This window comes from Calliopsis andreniformis, chromosome 5 (assembly GCF_051401765.1).
Source record: "Calliopsis andreniformis isolate RMS-2024a chromosome 5, iyCalAndr_principal, whole genome shotgun sequence".
NCBI classification, from domain to species: domain Eukaryota; kingdom Metazoa; phylum Arthropoda; class Insecta; order Hymenoptera; family Andrenidae; genus Calliopsis; species Calliopsis andreniformis.
In genome coordinates, this window is record NC_135066.1 from 1,814,097 (window position 1) to 1,829,821 (window position 15,725).

At 34.9% G+C, this 15,725-nt stretch overlaps 3 protein-coding genes and 1 long non-coding RNA gene across 7 annotated transcripts in view; 2 read left to right on the top strand and 2 right to left on the bottom strand.

The window, feature by feature from the left end:
* Bbs4 (Bardet-Biedl syndrome 4) lies at window positions 1-7,115 on the bottom strand. The gene is made up of 10 exons (XM_076378744.1): window positions 6,997-7,115; window positions 6,404-6,546; window positions 5,966-6,078; window positions 5,623-5,717; window positions 5,239-5,401; window positions 4,125-4,278; window positions 2,891-3,013; window positions 1,266-1,437; window positions 324-517; window positions 1-174 (listed from the first exon to the last, which is right to left on the bottom strand). The coding sequence occupies exons 1-10, from the start codon at window positions 7,079-7,081 to the stop codon at window positions 79-81; spliced, it is 1,338 nt and encodes a 445-aa protein (XP_076234859.1). The 5' UTR covers window positions 7,082-7,115; the 3' UTR covers window positions 1-78.
* LOC143179478 (solute carrier family 35 member F5) lies at window positions 6,528-12,351 on the top strand. The gene is made up of 9 exons (XM_076378735.1): window positions 6,528-7,814; window positions 8,416-8,634; window positions 8,716-8,853; window positions 8,927-8,983; window positions 9,074-9,337; window positions 9,410-9,592; window positions 9,704-10,020; window positions 10,094-10,339; window positions 10,427-12,351. The coding sequence occupies exons 2-9, from the start codon at window positions 8,473-8,475 to the stop codon at window positions 10,494-10,496; spliced, it is 1,437 nt and encodes a 478-aa protein (XP_076234850.1). The 5' UTR covers window positions 6,528-7,814; window positions 8,416-8,472; the 3' UTR covers window positions 10,497-12,351.
* The window catches only part of LOC143179483 (uncharacterized), a 13,076-nt gene continuing 6,123 nt past the window's right edge, over window positions 8,773-15,725 (bottom strand). For 2 of the 4 annotated variants that reach the window (XR_013001974.1, XR_013001972.1), the window contains one exon: window positions 8,836-9,158. This is a non-coding gene — a long non-coding RNA (uncharacterized LOC143179483). Of the gene's footprint in view, window positions 9,159-15,725 lie in introns of all 4 variants that reach the window. The other 2 variants (XR_013001973.1, XR_013001975.1) reach the window with 2 other exon arrangements.
* LOC143179553 (uncharacterized) overlaps window positions 12,485-15,725 on the top strand; it is a 4,047-nt gene continuing 806 nt past the window's right edge. The window contains 7 exon segments of the mRNA XM_076378850.1: window positions 12,485-12,700; window positions 12,770-12,824; window positions 12,891-13,034; window positions 13,107-13,436; window positions 13,527-13,917; window positions 14,008-14,329; window positions 14,402-15,689. Of these exon segments, the coding sequence (XP_076234965.1) occupies window positions 12,637-12,700; window positions 12,770-12,824; window positions 12,891-13,034; window positions 13,107-13,436; window positions 13,527-13,917; window positions 14,008-14,329; window positions 14,402-15,689 (2,594 nt within the window). The 5' untranslated portion in view covers window positions 12,485-12,636.

Below are 15,725 nucleotides of genomic sequence, written 5' to 3' on the forward strand. Positions count from 1 at the left end.
TAAGAACCACGTCGGTAACTTTTATTCGTCTATATGGAAATCATTCAGTAAGCCTCCTGATTCTTCGCTGAGCTCATTTCAAACTTCATCCGTGCTGAAAACTCGTTCTTCCTCCTTATTGGACTCCTTCTTCTGTTGAAGCCTCACTGTTAGTTTCTTGGCTGTTTGTGTGATCTACGAAAGTAAAAGGAAGTAAACGATCGTTACTGTGATTTAGCGACATCGAATCGCTGAAGCAAAATCCCCAGCGAAGATTAAAGAAAAAGGTGAATATTGTTTTCAGAAACGTAAAAAATTTTCTCAAGAATTTAATCGAGATTTACCTGAGGGTCGGTGTCAATCACAGCCGTAATATCGTTAAGTGCTGTTAGGAAATCTGCGGCGTCGTTGGTCTTGCCCAACGCTTCCAGGACGATCGCATAATTAATTAATATCAAAGGGTCCTGCGGTGCTAACGCGTGCGCCTTCTGCAGCACCTTCTCCGCACCCTCCAAGTCCTCCAGGCGCTTCAGGGCGACTGCAATAACGATCAAACTTTTTCTCCTCATCGTTCACACGGGACAGCGATGGAAAATAAGGGAAGTCGATAGAATTGGAATTTCTTATGAGACAATAATACACTACCCTATTTTCCACGGCTGGAGGGATGATATACTGTTGCCTGTTTTCTTTATAAACGCAACGCGAACATACTGGTCTGACAACGCACTCTCCTTAGAAATTATAACTTTGCGATGCGGTGAAGGAAATTGAATATGGAAGATTGAAGAAGATCGAATGGAAGTTTACTATGTCGAAAAGGGACCAGATTCTTTTGAGATTGCCTTATAAACTTAACATATTTTGTGACGGTAAATCCAAGAGGACGAGCTTTAAAGGATTGAAGACTATTTATGAGAAGATAGGCAAAATTTGAAATTTTCAAATTTAATTTAAAAATTTGAGAATTTGAATATTTGAATATTTGAAAATTTAAATATTTGAATATTTGAAAATTTTAATATTTGAATATTTGAATATTTGAAAATTTAAATATTTGAATATTTGAATATTTGAATATTTGAAAATTTAAATATTTGAATATTTAAATATTTGAATGTTTGAAAGTTTGAAAATTTAAATATTTGAATATTTGAAATTAAATTCCCTCCGTGCAAGCTCAAGTGAAATTTTGTCTACAAGGTCTTCTCAAATCTATCTAAATCCCTAGACTAAACCTATTAAGGTTGAAATCCCCGGTGTTCTTCCAATAAGAAAACCCTTACGTCCAAGTAGGAGATAAGGCATAGGATTCTTCGGATCAGCGCTGACTGCTGCGCACAAATAGATCGCGGCAGAGGCTGGTTGGCCAGTTGTGAGAAGAACCATCCCCAAATTGTACACAGGCAAGAAGGCCATCGGGTTCAGATAGTGTGCCCTCTTCAAGCAGCTAATTGCCTGGAAGTAATCGAATCGTTTAAACCGATTTGTTCGGCGATTGGCATAGTCAGGATAACGCGCGTGAATCACGTGAAACGGTGATTGCATAAATACGCTCAACAATTATCCGATCGAGTGGCACGAACAATAATTCAAAGATGGACAGATCGATCGGCAGAGATAGGATTATGTAAACGACGCGACACCGATGAGATATCACGCTCACAGTGACGAGTAGTGGTGAGGGACTGAGGAGAGGCGACGATTAAACAGTCCCAAGGAGCGAGATAAAAATGAATTTCTTAGAAGAAAAGAGAAAGCGTGACCTCGCACGCTTTTTTTTTCTTATACGCCCGCCCATCTAGGCTTCTTATCGGCGACAACGTGACCGAGACCGAGCTTTAAGCTTAATCCACTTAACTCTGCGGTCTCGATCCGCTAACAAGTTACCCCATCGAATAATGACGGAAGTGGATTAAGGCAGTTCCCCGAGCACTCGTTCCTGAATCCTGAACACAGATTCTTGGTCTCCTCGATCATTCCCCTTTTGCCACTTTATCACGATTCATGAATAACATTCAATTCCTACGACACGATTCTGTTTATGGTATTTCTCTTACAAATAGAGGGGAATATCCTAAGTTAGAGTAATTGGGTGAGACAGAGATTTCCTTCGTTAATACTTCGAATTCTCGTTTTAAGGTAGAAAGCTGTCTCGCGCTAAAAATCGTAGAAATCTCCTTTTCTTTTATCCTTTGTTTCGACTAAGAAAGATTCTGACAAACGAGGAGGAAACGTGCTCTTCCCTAGTTCCTCGAGAGTTATTGACATTCAGTTGAATCTAAATGGTATCGTTCGCTACCGTAGATTCTCTGGATGTCCCGCGATTCTCATTAGGAAATACTCCGGCACATAATTTCCATTCGCCGATTTTCCCTCCCAGCAAAGTGCATCGCGCGTCTCCGTCTTGCACGTTAATCGAGTTCTCAAGGAACGCAAGTGGGTCCCAGCCGTCATCCAAGATGCGCGCCATCCCCTTTAATGGACCTTAAATTAATTATCCTCGTTAAATCCGGCTGGGCGCGTGGATGCTTGTTGTGGATCAGGTCCACGCTGATCTACTCACTTTTTACGAGAATCGAGAGTAACGAAATTGAAGAGCTCATAACAAAAACAACCCTTGTATAATTTGACGATTTTTTGTAATAAAGACACATTTTAGTGACCTGAAAAGAGATTCAGAATTACCAGTGTTCATCACTATGATGAATAGTTTGTCAAAAAAAACATTTATCAATTGAACAAGAATGAAATGTGCTACAGTATGCTTTCTATCTCCTAGAAAAGAGTGAAAATAAAAACGACAAAGTTCGTTTTTGTTGTAAGCTCTTCAACCAGTGTAGCTTCGTTTCTTAATCGCTGACGTGTTCAAAAAACCACAAAAAATCGCGCTTAAAAGGGGAATACTCACAGCGACGAATTTTTGCTTGCCATAAAAGCACATTCCAACATTGTTCCATAAGGCGTGCGATTCGGGGATCGATTGGGCCGCTAGCTTGTACTTGGACAATGCCACGTCGTACTCCTGGTGATTCTGAAAAGTGCCACGAACGCGTTAGCCCGTGGAATCAAAGGAAATACCGAACAGTGACCTCGCCTTTTTACCCGACCCTTCATCTCATGCATGTAGTTAAATTCTGGAAGAGCGTTGCAGAAATGTCGCTCATACTTTCCACCGAAATAATTATTTTGTCCCCTGATCAACGCTTACCTGCTATACCCAGCAGCGTTTTGTTTATCGCGAGAATTCATCCCTGTTTGCTCGCGTAGCTCTGAAAGCGAGTAAGTTACAAGGGAAGGGAAATCGAATCACCGAGCAGAGCTTCCTTTCCTCGATAGAAAATTCCTCCCGATGGAAGGATTCGCTAAATCTTGCAATCGCTGCCAGAATAAATTGGAAAATGTGTTTTTTCAATATTACAATATTTCGTGGATGGTACATTTTTTATGGACCAATGATAAATATTTGACACGCCAACGCTTGCGTCGAGTTTTCACGATATATGAAAAGGTAGTATGGCAAACAGTTACGTAATGAAAAAGTAATTTGCTTCTAAAGCCTCACTGTTTTCTTACTAAATATTCTCTCGTAGGTTCGCCCAGACTTTCTGAAATATCGCGCAATTTTTGATTCACTTCTACCAGGAACTTTTTCCCTGATTCAATCGATATCCCGTACACAATAACGCTATGAGAACATCGTTAAATTTACAATCACGTGCTCGATACCAGATTAATACGTTGCTGAAAATTATATTACATTAATACAGAGATCTTCATATTTGCACGTCCATTACGCCATCGTTAAAATGAATATACATTCCCCTCCCCATTGTATACCACGTAATCTCGAAAGTTCATTCGGTATTTTTCCCCGATCAAATGCCATATTTCTCTCGTAAACCAATTCTTGATCACATTACAAAACAAATGAAACAATCGAAGACGCAAAACTATATATGGATCTCAGTTCCAGTGCTCGTTGGAAACGCTTTTGCGAAGCTGTCTCAGGCTCAAGGAAAATACTGCAGCCGGAAGCTCTGGGATGAATCCGTTATGCGGAAACAATTTCCCTTCCCTTTGGAAGCCTGAAACCGACGCCGTGTTTGGCATGCCTCGGTGCCACACGAACGGCACACTCTCACCTGGATTACGTAAGCTATCGGCAGAATCGCTTTGGCGCAATTCGGCGAATGAGCCAGGGCAGCACCGAATTGTTGGAACGCTCGTTGTACGTCGCCGATTTTAAGATAGAGAAGACCCAATTCGGTCGCAGCTTCGATGCATTCCGGATTCCCGCTGTGAAAGGGAGGGAAAATGAGATCGAGGAAACAGAGTTACCAGTTTTCATGGTTCTCATTATTATGTGCGGTCCGTAGATTTTTCGAGAATTGAGTTGTCGGAAATCTATCCCACACAATTACAAAAATTTGGTAAAAATTCTGTCGCAGTCAATTGCACATATATTTGGCAAACATCCAAAGCCATTTTCCTAGGATTTTGTACATTTCTGTTCATCGAGAATCATCAATTTTCTGATCGCACCTTCAGTTACGTGACGCCCTACATGTCACAACAGAGTGAGGTCGCCTCCGCTATGTAACTCCTCAAGGAATATTGCAAACAGATAGTTGCTGGTATACAGGTGTATCGGTTCGTAATTATACCACTCATTTGCGCAAGATGTGACGTTCCATTAATCGCCTTGTAACGTTAATAAATTCCGCAAAACCTTTATCCGAGTTATTTATGCGAGAACTATTATAGACTGTGCCAGAGACCAAACAAGTTCTTCTAATGCGAGTGAATCAGCCAAATAACTTTGCAAATAAGAACCACACAGTACCCTTGAACAGAAAAGAACTCTTGAATATTACAAATTTACTTTCAAATGCAAATTCTCTGTACACACGAAGCCAGGGCTAAAAAGTACATTTTCACGACAAAAGTTGAAGAATTTGCGTCCTCTCAGGCGTAATCAAGGACCACGCGCTTCAATTCTCTCCTGATTGCGTCGCGTTATTCAAGAAGCCGCTTTTTCTGTCTGCACTGCAGATTAATCTAAAACCTATAGCTGGTCCGCGACTGAAGGTGGAACATGATCCTCGACTGTGTATCGTAAACAAGAACATTTGAGTCAAGTACGTATCTTAGCCGGGTGGAATTAAATCTGCCAGCGTGCTCGCGAGGTCAGGCGAGCATGTAATCGTCGGAATACATTAAAGCGGAAAACAACTGGAGCAAAGCTTTCCACTGTACCTGAGGGCCGCGGTATACGCATTCCTGGCCTCGGTAATGTGATCCTCCAGGAGACAGACCTTCGCCAGAGCAATGAACGGTAATTCGTTCTTCGTCAGCTCAATCGACCTCTTTAGATGCCTCTTTGCCTCGTACAGCTGGTTCAGTTTCATGTAGCACTCGCCTGGAGGAAGGCAAAACGTAGATATCTTATAAATCTTGGATCTGTTGCGAGGGATGCTTCACTATAGCTGGAGAACAACTGGAAGAAGGCTTCAGGAGTTCCAGGAAAAGGACACGTGGTTTTGGAGCACTTTTGCAAGTAGTATCAGCAGTCTAGGAATTATGGGTCAATTTAAGTAACTTTATACGTATACGAGTATGAGAATTGTAACAGTGATTTACCTAAATTGAGATAAATTTCCCAGTCAGGGAAATTAGATATCTTCTCGGCTTCCAAGTACGCGTCGATAGCGCGTTTGTGGTTGCCCATTATCAAACTGTTAGATAATTAGAGATTATTTTATTTGGAAACGTAGAAGCGTGACAATAGCATTAAGTGAATACTATTAGTGAAGTATGTAAAGGAAATCGATAATAAGAACAAGCTTCAAGGTATCTCTATATCTATCTTTAAAACCGCGGACAACTCATATGCAACAACTCAATTAGAGCGAATCGCGCTCCACAATGTCCGAATCCGATTTCATCTGCATCGCATTGGCGAAATCGAATTTCCTTTACTCACAGCGACTTGGCAATCTGCTTCACGTTATTAACGTTCGTCGAATTGACGTTATACGCAGACTGAAAACAGTTTAACGAGTCCTGAATTCTTCCCTCTCGACGAAGTATCAAGCCCTGTGGGAACAAGATCGTTTATGCCTCCGTTTTCAGAGGGTGTTCGACAACAGGTGTCAGAAATAGAACGAAAAATTGCATTTAAGGCTTCGTTTCACGACTGTTGAGAAAACGCCTAAATGTGTCTGATTCGGGACTTATTCTACTGATTTCGCTACGTCTGACCTGACTAGTAGATGTCGGCACTAGAATAAGTCCTGAATCAGACACAATTCTCACGCATTTTTCTGCTATTTTGAAGTAGAAATCGCCTTTTAAAATTTCTGACAGCTGTTATTAAATCCCCTGTATATTTTTTTATATCAAATTAAAGAACTCTTCTTACTTTCAGGTAACTAGCATATTCATTGTGTCCATTCGATCTCATCAATTCTTGGTCGATTAGAATTTTACAAGTTTTGTACTCGTGGCGCGTGTAATGACGATGCAGCAACCAATTATTGCTCTCTATCGCTGGTATTTCCGGCGCTGATTCGTTCATAAAAGATCAACACGTGTGTTATATCATAGTGACAAATATCTTCATTACAGTTTCTACCTCTAAATGAATTAGATAACAACTATGGGAAAGTATTGTTTTAAAAGTGTATTACTAATTTGAGATTAAGTAGACGCTACTCGAAATTCTTCAAGTTCGATTATTACATATCAGAAATGTATTCATTTTAAGAGGCATCAAAGAAAGATAGAGAACAAGGGGATTAATGCTAAACATCGACAAGACCTTATCACAATTTGAAGTGATGGAGTTCAGAGTATTGTTAATTCATTTGCCACGATGATATCATTAATAAGCTATGTATCCTTATCTTTCGTGAATTTTAACTCGATTTGGAGAAAAGAGTAGCAATACAATTCCACGCTTATAAATATACACGCGATATTGTTTAACGAGTGAACAAATATAAAAAAGAACACCTTTCTTCCCCTTATCACTTTTCGAGCGTTGCGAAACATTTGTTTGTTGCTGGATACGACCATTACTGAGGATATTATTAGCCATTTTTGAAGCACAAAATTAGTGTTGCACGAACAACTTCGACTATTAAACTTCTTTCCATAGTCTGTCGACGTGTTGTTACTATTATTCGTCATAGCAACCCGTGCTTAAGCGTTCTTCACACTAAATTAGTTCGAGGAGCGTATCGTCAAGAGGATCGATTAGGATGAGAAAAGGTTTCGATACATTTTACTAAATAAATTCAGTTTGAATGGAAGCATAAATTTAAGAAAATCAGTGATATCTTTATTATATCTCAATGTACTAAAATACAACAGTATTACATTAATATTTTTTTGAATGCGCAACGAAAAAAATCGGTCGTACCTACGAACAGCTCTCATTAGAAATACAGTAAAGAACCATGTATTACTGAAAAACAGTGCATAAATTAATGTCAAACGGATAAAGAAGTACCCTACGTACACGTAGCGCCATCGAGCTGATAACAAAAACTACAGAACGTCATCGGTGCATCAACATGGTTACGAGTAGATGTTCCGACGCGATAACGAGACAGAAACGTTGAAGTGTAATATTGGTTGAATTACGAGGAAACTACAGAGTTGTGATACACAAATCGAACACAGGAACTGTAAATCAGTCCCGTGGAAAGTGTCGTTCGAATGTTGAGTCGAGGAGCATTCGATGCTCGTAATTCCGTGATAGCAAGATGTAGGTAAACCTGTGTATGGATTAATTGCCAGTGCCGCAAAATTGAGTGTTCTCGCTAATTGTAAGTCTATTCTCTGTTAAACTTTCATGCATACGTCACGCTAGATCATTATTATTCACACTTGTTACGAATTTTGTAGGTTATCTTACCGTACGAGTACAGTTTCACACATTTGCCGCTTGTCCACCTGTTATCAGTCACAGACCGACAAAACATGTATTTTTTTGTACACACGTATAGCTATGCATTCCTTACAGTTTTTATACCATATTATGTCTGAAATATTAGGCATAAGCTTGTATTTAAAGAAGGAACATTAAATTAGTAAAACCTTGAACACTTCTTTGTTATCTCCTATTTTAATCCTCTGTTTCCTGTGTCCATTTCTTCTGTGACTTTACCAGACACACTTGTATGATTTAAGCAATCATTGTGTAATTCATATTTCATACTTTTTGGTTTTTTAAAATCTTTCACTGTCGCAAGAACATTCAAATCAGAAAATGAGAACTATTGGAATTATATATTTTTTTAGACATACTATAATTCAGTTTTTCCTGGCTTTTCATAATAGTCTTTAAACAACACTAATTGAAATATCCTTAATGTGCATTTTATGTATAATTTATGAGTCTCACTAATTGGGTCATTAATTTTTCAGTGATCAGATCTCTATCATGATGTTATAATCAAGAAAAAGAAAGCTATTAGATGTATCATGAGCTGCTCTGTAGAATTACGACAGCGCAGACAGCAGGGGATGGCAGAGGATCCCCATAAACTTGCAGCAATGATGAATAAATCTCAAAGACTTGTGCTGGGACTTTTGGTTTTATTGTTAGTTGACATAATTTGGGTTTCTAGTTCTGAACTTACTAAGGTAAGAATCGTTTCAACTTATCATTAAAAAATATTATTTATATTTATGCAATACTGTATTCATATTTACGTTATATTGTAGTACATTTACAGAGAAGCGGCATTTGAAAAACCATTCTTCAGTACATACGTAAAAACATCAATGTTCACACTTTATTTACTCGGTTTGTGTTTCTGGCCGCCTTGGAGAGACCAGTGCAATAAACCAGCAACATACATGGTAAGTTTGAATAGAAATAATAACTTGGAAAATTTTTTTAATTATTCCTTTAATCACTTTATCACTTTTCCAGTTTATAGACCCTAATGTAGAAGATGATAATTTCTATTCAGAAGCTAACACTAGCTTGGTAAGCAGATATTACATATACAGCTAATTAGTTTAAACTACTAAAGAATAGGATTAATATTAGTAACACTGAAAACTTATACCATTGCAGAGTGATCCAACATTTGTCCCAATAAAAACACCAGATCACTGTGATCGTTCTTCAGGAACTGAAAGCGATGACTCGTCGATACGTTCTGTAAGATTTAGTAAATTAGCTGAGGTCAGACATATGTCAGAAAGTGATGCCACGGAAGCATTGTTGGCAAGACTTAGTTATCAAGCTAGCTTAAGAGCGGGAGAACACGCGAGGCGGCAAGCCAATAAATTTTCTGTTCAAAAAGTTGCTAAAATTGCACTGATGTTTTGTTTACTTGTAAGTAACAATTTAACAATTCGTAACAAATCGGTATATTTTAAAGTAAAGTAATTTTTTTTTACATTGCAGTGGTTTATGGCAAATTATACTTATCAAATATCATTAGCGAAAACTGAAGCAGGAGTTGTAACAGTATTGTCATCAACTTCTAGTTTATTTACGTTATTCCTTGCTGCATTTTTTCCCAGTAATGGAGGAGATAAATTTACGTTGTCTAAGCTAGTTGCGGTTTCAGTCAGCATTCTTGGATTGGTATGCACAATCTCACTTTACAGCAAAGCTTAGAACACAAGAAGTGTAATTAATCTATCATACGAGAGCTCAATATATACATAAGATAATTTGCTTTTGTTCAATTTCCAGGTGTTAGTAGGTCTTTCAGATTTAACTATAGAAACTAGTAGGATACCAACAGGCATAATATTAGCGTTAGTCAGTGCATTTTTTTATGCAGCTTACATTGTATTCCTAAAAAGGAAAGTCGATCATGAAGATAAAATGGATATTCCGATGTTTTTTGGTTTCGTTGGGCTTTTCAATTTGACACTTTTATGGCCTTTATTCTTTATCCTTCACTATGGTCATTGGGAAGAGTTTGAATGGCCAGATACCCATCAGTGGACATTTTTAATCATTAATGGCCTGATTGGTACGGTTTTAAGTGAAGTACTTTGGCTATGGTACGTTTTTAAATTCCTTTTTATATATTTGTTAGAAATATATAATTCATTTTTTATTATTTTGTATCTACAGGGGTTGTTTTTTAACATCATCCCTTATAGCAACTTTGGCTGTTAGTTTAGTTATGCCAATGTCAATGATAGCCGATGTTTTACTAAAAAAGGTCGAATACCCCTGCATTTTCTATTTAGGAACTATTCCAATGCTTCTAGCATTTCTAACTGTATCGCTTGTATCCTACTACGATAACTGGGATCCGGTTATGGATTTAATTAAGAGAATTTACATTTGGACATGTAGAAAAAACAGATCAACAAGGTATTATTTGTTACAAATAAGAGATAGTAAAATAGATTCTGATTTGGTTATCGCTACTCAAAATAAACCCGATATTTTTCATTGTAGAATACCAGATTTCGAAGCAGAGCAAACGGAATCGCTCATAGGTATAAATAGTGGTGAACATGAAGCTTAATACGACAATAACGGAAGAAACTATGTAATAAATGTGTTTTACGTATTTCTACACCTAACATGCTTCGTCAAAAAGCATAAAACGTTATCAATGTACTATGTATATGTCTTCTTCATATAGACATCTCCTTCAATGAGAGGATTCTGTATATATTTTAAATTGAATGATCTGTGTATATTCACTTACAAAAGCATTTTCACGAAGATCACATAAGCAATGTTAAGCATTATAAAATAGTATTCATAGTTTTTTTACGATGCATATGTTAATGATTTGCCATAAAAATTAGATCTTATCTTTGTGCAGAACATTATTATACTATCAGACAATAACTGCGCATTCCTCGATACACATTATTTGAAATCAAAACTGATTCTAAAATTTCAGTTCATGTGTATCGAATCGTTAACAACAGTATATTGATGGTTTTTAAAAAAATTGTGATGAGTCAAATCCATCTTGATTATGTCAGTAAGGCTATCAAGAGTCACACCTAGCTTTTGTATTCATTGTATATTTTTAAAATGTAGTGTACGAACTGAAAGTTAATTGTGATGTTTTATGCAGTTTCATGTGTAGATTAGGATTCATTGAAGGCATTACGTTTTCATTGTATTCTTGTTCAATTACACACATTGCTGAACACTTGTACATTGAATCGTCTTGAATACGAAAGAATTATTGAAGAATGTAATTTGAAAAGCTCAGTGCTATGTATACTTTGGTTTCTCAATCTTCTCACAAGAGTCGCATATACCTCTTTCTAAAACAGAAAGTCTGAGAAACAAAAGAGTACTTACTTTTCACCTTGTTTTCGATAGCATTTCGGAATCAATAGTAACTATGTTATGATAATTGTTATTGTTTTGTCGAAAGTATTATTTTGATAATTATTTTGAGTATGATTAGTGATTCCGTAGTTATTTAGAAAGCGCTTAAAAAAATTAAAATAATTGTAGAAGAGCTTAATTTACCATTTGTTATATATTTTAAAGAAGAAACAGTGTAGAACATATTGTTATGTAGAATTATTTGTTAAATATTATGTACTTATTTGTGGTATTCGAAATGGAGTATGCCCTAAGACAACATCAGTGAGATATTTGTGCAATTTTAATCATCTAAGACAAAAGCAGAAAGAAATATATTTAGATTTTGGACCAATTTCAAATTCAATAATACTATCATTGAAGGAAAAATTGAATGTTAATTGATACATTTTATGGCATACAACTTTTATATGAAAGTGATAACTGTATCATCTTTTGCAAGTCTAGTCAAAACGATTGTACTGATACATTCCTTTGTTAAAATAGATTTTACATACAGTATAATGTTGTAACCAATATATTTATTCATAAAAGAAATCCACATCTACATACACATACATGTATAGTTTCTTACATTGATTATATGATTTATAAAAAATATTGCTAATTCTTTTAACTGAGAAGGCGCACAATTTTTTTATGTTGTAATAACAAAAAGAATAAAGAACCTTAAACATATGTTATGTTTATAATGTTTATATAGATCTGAAATTCGCACATGATAAAACTAACAAGTTTTTTAAGATACAATTACTACAATATATTACAACTAAAGTAATAAAATAAACTCACTACCTAAATGTAATAAAACTGGCTTAACATTGTGATATAATTATAATGGTGCGCAAATACACTACAATTTAGTGTAAAATAAATCAAACTATTAAAGTATGTATCTGATGTAGATCATAGTTAACTGTTCCTGCATCTACTACAAATGTATATTTGTTGTACATACAATATTTTAAAATTAAGATTACGATTATATACATATTATATAAATACATATGTCATTAATAAAACAAAGTGAGTGATCATATTAAACCTTAAATCATTTTGTAATTCTTATTAAAAATTAAAAGATTTATTCGTTTCATCGCGATCGTTTCATCAGTTATACATAAAGTAGAACATCTGAGTTCAGAAAAATAAGAATAATACTGTTTGAAGTATGGAACTATTACTCTATGAAACATGAAATTAACGTTGAACCTGTACAGTTTTTGTATTTTTTCTAAGATTAATTATTTATACAGTTAATCCAGTAACTATTTTTACAAATATTTAAAAAAAAAAGACAAAATTTGGAAATGATTGATTGTTTTAACATGGCATACCAAGATAATTCAAATGCTCTTCACTTGAACATAAAAGGTAGAGATTATTTGAAATACCTTTTTTTAAATAATAATGTAATATTTAAGGGAGTTAATATTGTTTTAGTAAACACTGAAAACTTGATGCCAATTTCCCAAAAGTACCATGCAGGATCATTACGGTAAATGTTGGTCTTAAATACCTACTTTTATGTACTGAATTTTTTGGTAATTTTGAATAATTTTAGTGTACCAGCTGACCCTTCTTGGCCAAAAATACCACAACGTAAATTATTTGATGATATGGATGATGCCATTGAACCTCCATGTATAGTTACTTTATCAGGAACACCTAGGAGGAGTCGAACTGTGATTCAAACACCATTGAATCAGTAAACAATTAATTTAAAACATTCCTGAAATTTTATCCAAATACTTAAATATATTTGTGCTTAAAAATTCAGATCTCCTAAATCTACAATGACCAAAGATAGTGCATACTCTTCGTTTCATCCACAAAAAGTTACTTCGAGTATACACACTTTAAAACGAATTCCCGGTTACGCCGATCCTCGCTTCAAAAAGTACATTCTTTTCCCATGTATGTATAATAATTTAATCAATCTAAAAGCTTAAACATATTTTTTTTTTAATAGAGTTACTACTGTTAAGAAGAATCAAGTTACATCTATGGAATCATCACAAGAACAGATAAAGCAATCTGATTCTACCTACATGGAGCCTTCATATAAAAGGAAAATTGGGAAGTCAACAGCTGAAAGAGATGTTAATACGTACACATCATTATCAATTGAAAATAATATACTATGTCATTGCTATTTATAATTATTTTGTTAGAGTCTTCAATTTATATTTCAATACAGGCAACAAATACAAGTACAAGAAGCAGAGAGGCCACATGATACAGGAAAATATCAAGAGGTCACTACAGAAACAGTAAGAACAATATCTCAAGCTTATAACAATTTATCACCCAAAAATTCATGCAATCTAAAATTATGTAATAAAATGAATAAATCTATTCAGGATACTAAAGAAACTAAGAGCTTTAAAATTGATCAAGAACAAACTTTGGAACAGAAACATTATGCAAATAGTCCAGAATCGAAAAATGTGAATGTTTCAGAGAATACTGACAAAATTAAAACACAAAATGATAATTGTGTCAAGCATATTAATTTTACTGAACATATGGCAAAGTCAGTCATGAATGATGCAAACACACAGGTGGATCTAACTCCTTTACAAGTGCAGGTATATATTGTTACATTTTATGAATGAATTTCTACTAAAAATAGTGAAGTCAACAAAGAAGTTCCTTTATCATTTTACTGTACTATTTAGGAAAATAATGGACAAATGTTTTTCGTGTTAGACAAGAAATTTCAATCACAGCCCTTAACTACAATACAACTTGATACAATCAGTATACCTCAGGAATATGTAAACCAATGCTATAATGTCCAAGTTCCAGTCCTTACTTATAAAAATATACCCATGCAAATATCACCTAATGTAGCAACAAATAATGTAGTACAAGATCAGAGTAATTCTGAGTGTAGAGGCCAAAATGATACTACATCTTCAATGAAAAATGAACCAAGTGCAAAATCAGACACAAAAGCTTCTGATCAAATACAAAATACAAACAAACTCCTTCCTAATGGTAACTGTTATTTTGAAATAAGCATTTTCACAATTACAAGCTTCATGTATTTTTAATATTGCATTGTTTTAGATACTGAGAAAAAAGTTGATCAGAAAGATATCTATGACAGTGAAAGCAATATTATAAAAGTAGAAAAAGAAAATGGAGATAATTGTTTAAAGTCAAATGGTAATAGTTCTATCAAGAATATCAAAGTCTCTCAACATTTGCATACACCTGAAAAATTAGACAGCACAAAAATTCAAAGAAGACCACAAGAGTCTAGTGATTCTGAATATTATATCCCCAATACTATGAAGAGAAGTTTACATAATAATACTCTTCAATGTTTAAATATGAAAAAAGCTATATGCAATACAAGTGGTGATGAAACAACAGATTCTGAATTTGTTACACAAAAGAATATTCCAAAGAAAGAATGTATAAATGCTAACAAAATTATAATGAAAACTAGTAAGATTAATTCAGGTCATAATTGTGATCAGACAAATCCTGTCTATAAAGAAAGAAGTGAATGTCTCCAGGCAGCACCTCCAGTACATGTAATTATGAATGATCAAGACCAAATATGTCAAGGACACGAGTCAGCTGTTTATGTAACAAAAACAAGAAATAAGTCTGAACAAAATCTACCTTGCGCAAAAAGTGATTGCACTAAAAAACTTTGCAGGAATTCTGAACCACATATTGCATTTAAACAGAAGAAGGCAACAGCCAAATTTTCCAGGAAAGCAAGATCTTACTTCCAAAAGAATTCTCACTCTGCTTTAGTAGATTCAGACTATACTTCAAAATGGCCCAATTGTCAATCTAGTAAATACAAATGCAGCCATACAAATATACACAAGTTCAGTGATCACAGAACAAAAAATATTGGTCATTGTGTTAATGTTAATTTATCCATGCAGGAGAAGAACACAAATGTACAAATGGAAAATAATTTAAATTTCATTGAACAGAGTTATGTACAAAATCATCAAGATGTAGATTTATGCCAAGAAATGACAAAAAATTCATCAAAAACATGTTTACAAAAGGAACACTGTAAATGTGATATTTCTCCTAGAACAAACACAGATGATAATATTGAAAGACCAAAAAGTATTTCACCTAAGACTCAAGAATTATTAAATAAGAGTTACTGGGAATATTACAATAAATTAAAGCATAAAATGAAAAATACAAATAATATGGAACAACAATATCTCTATCACTTATCAATGAATTCATTAAAAGCTACGAAGGAAAAAACAGATGAAACATATAATAAAGAGCTACAAGGTCAGGTGCAACTTAATCCTGAACTTCAAACATTGCAGCAATGCTCAGCTCTTTCTAGCATGATTAATAAAGCATTGTAAGTTACATAATTATAATTTGTTTTCTGAAAACA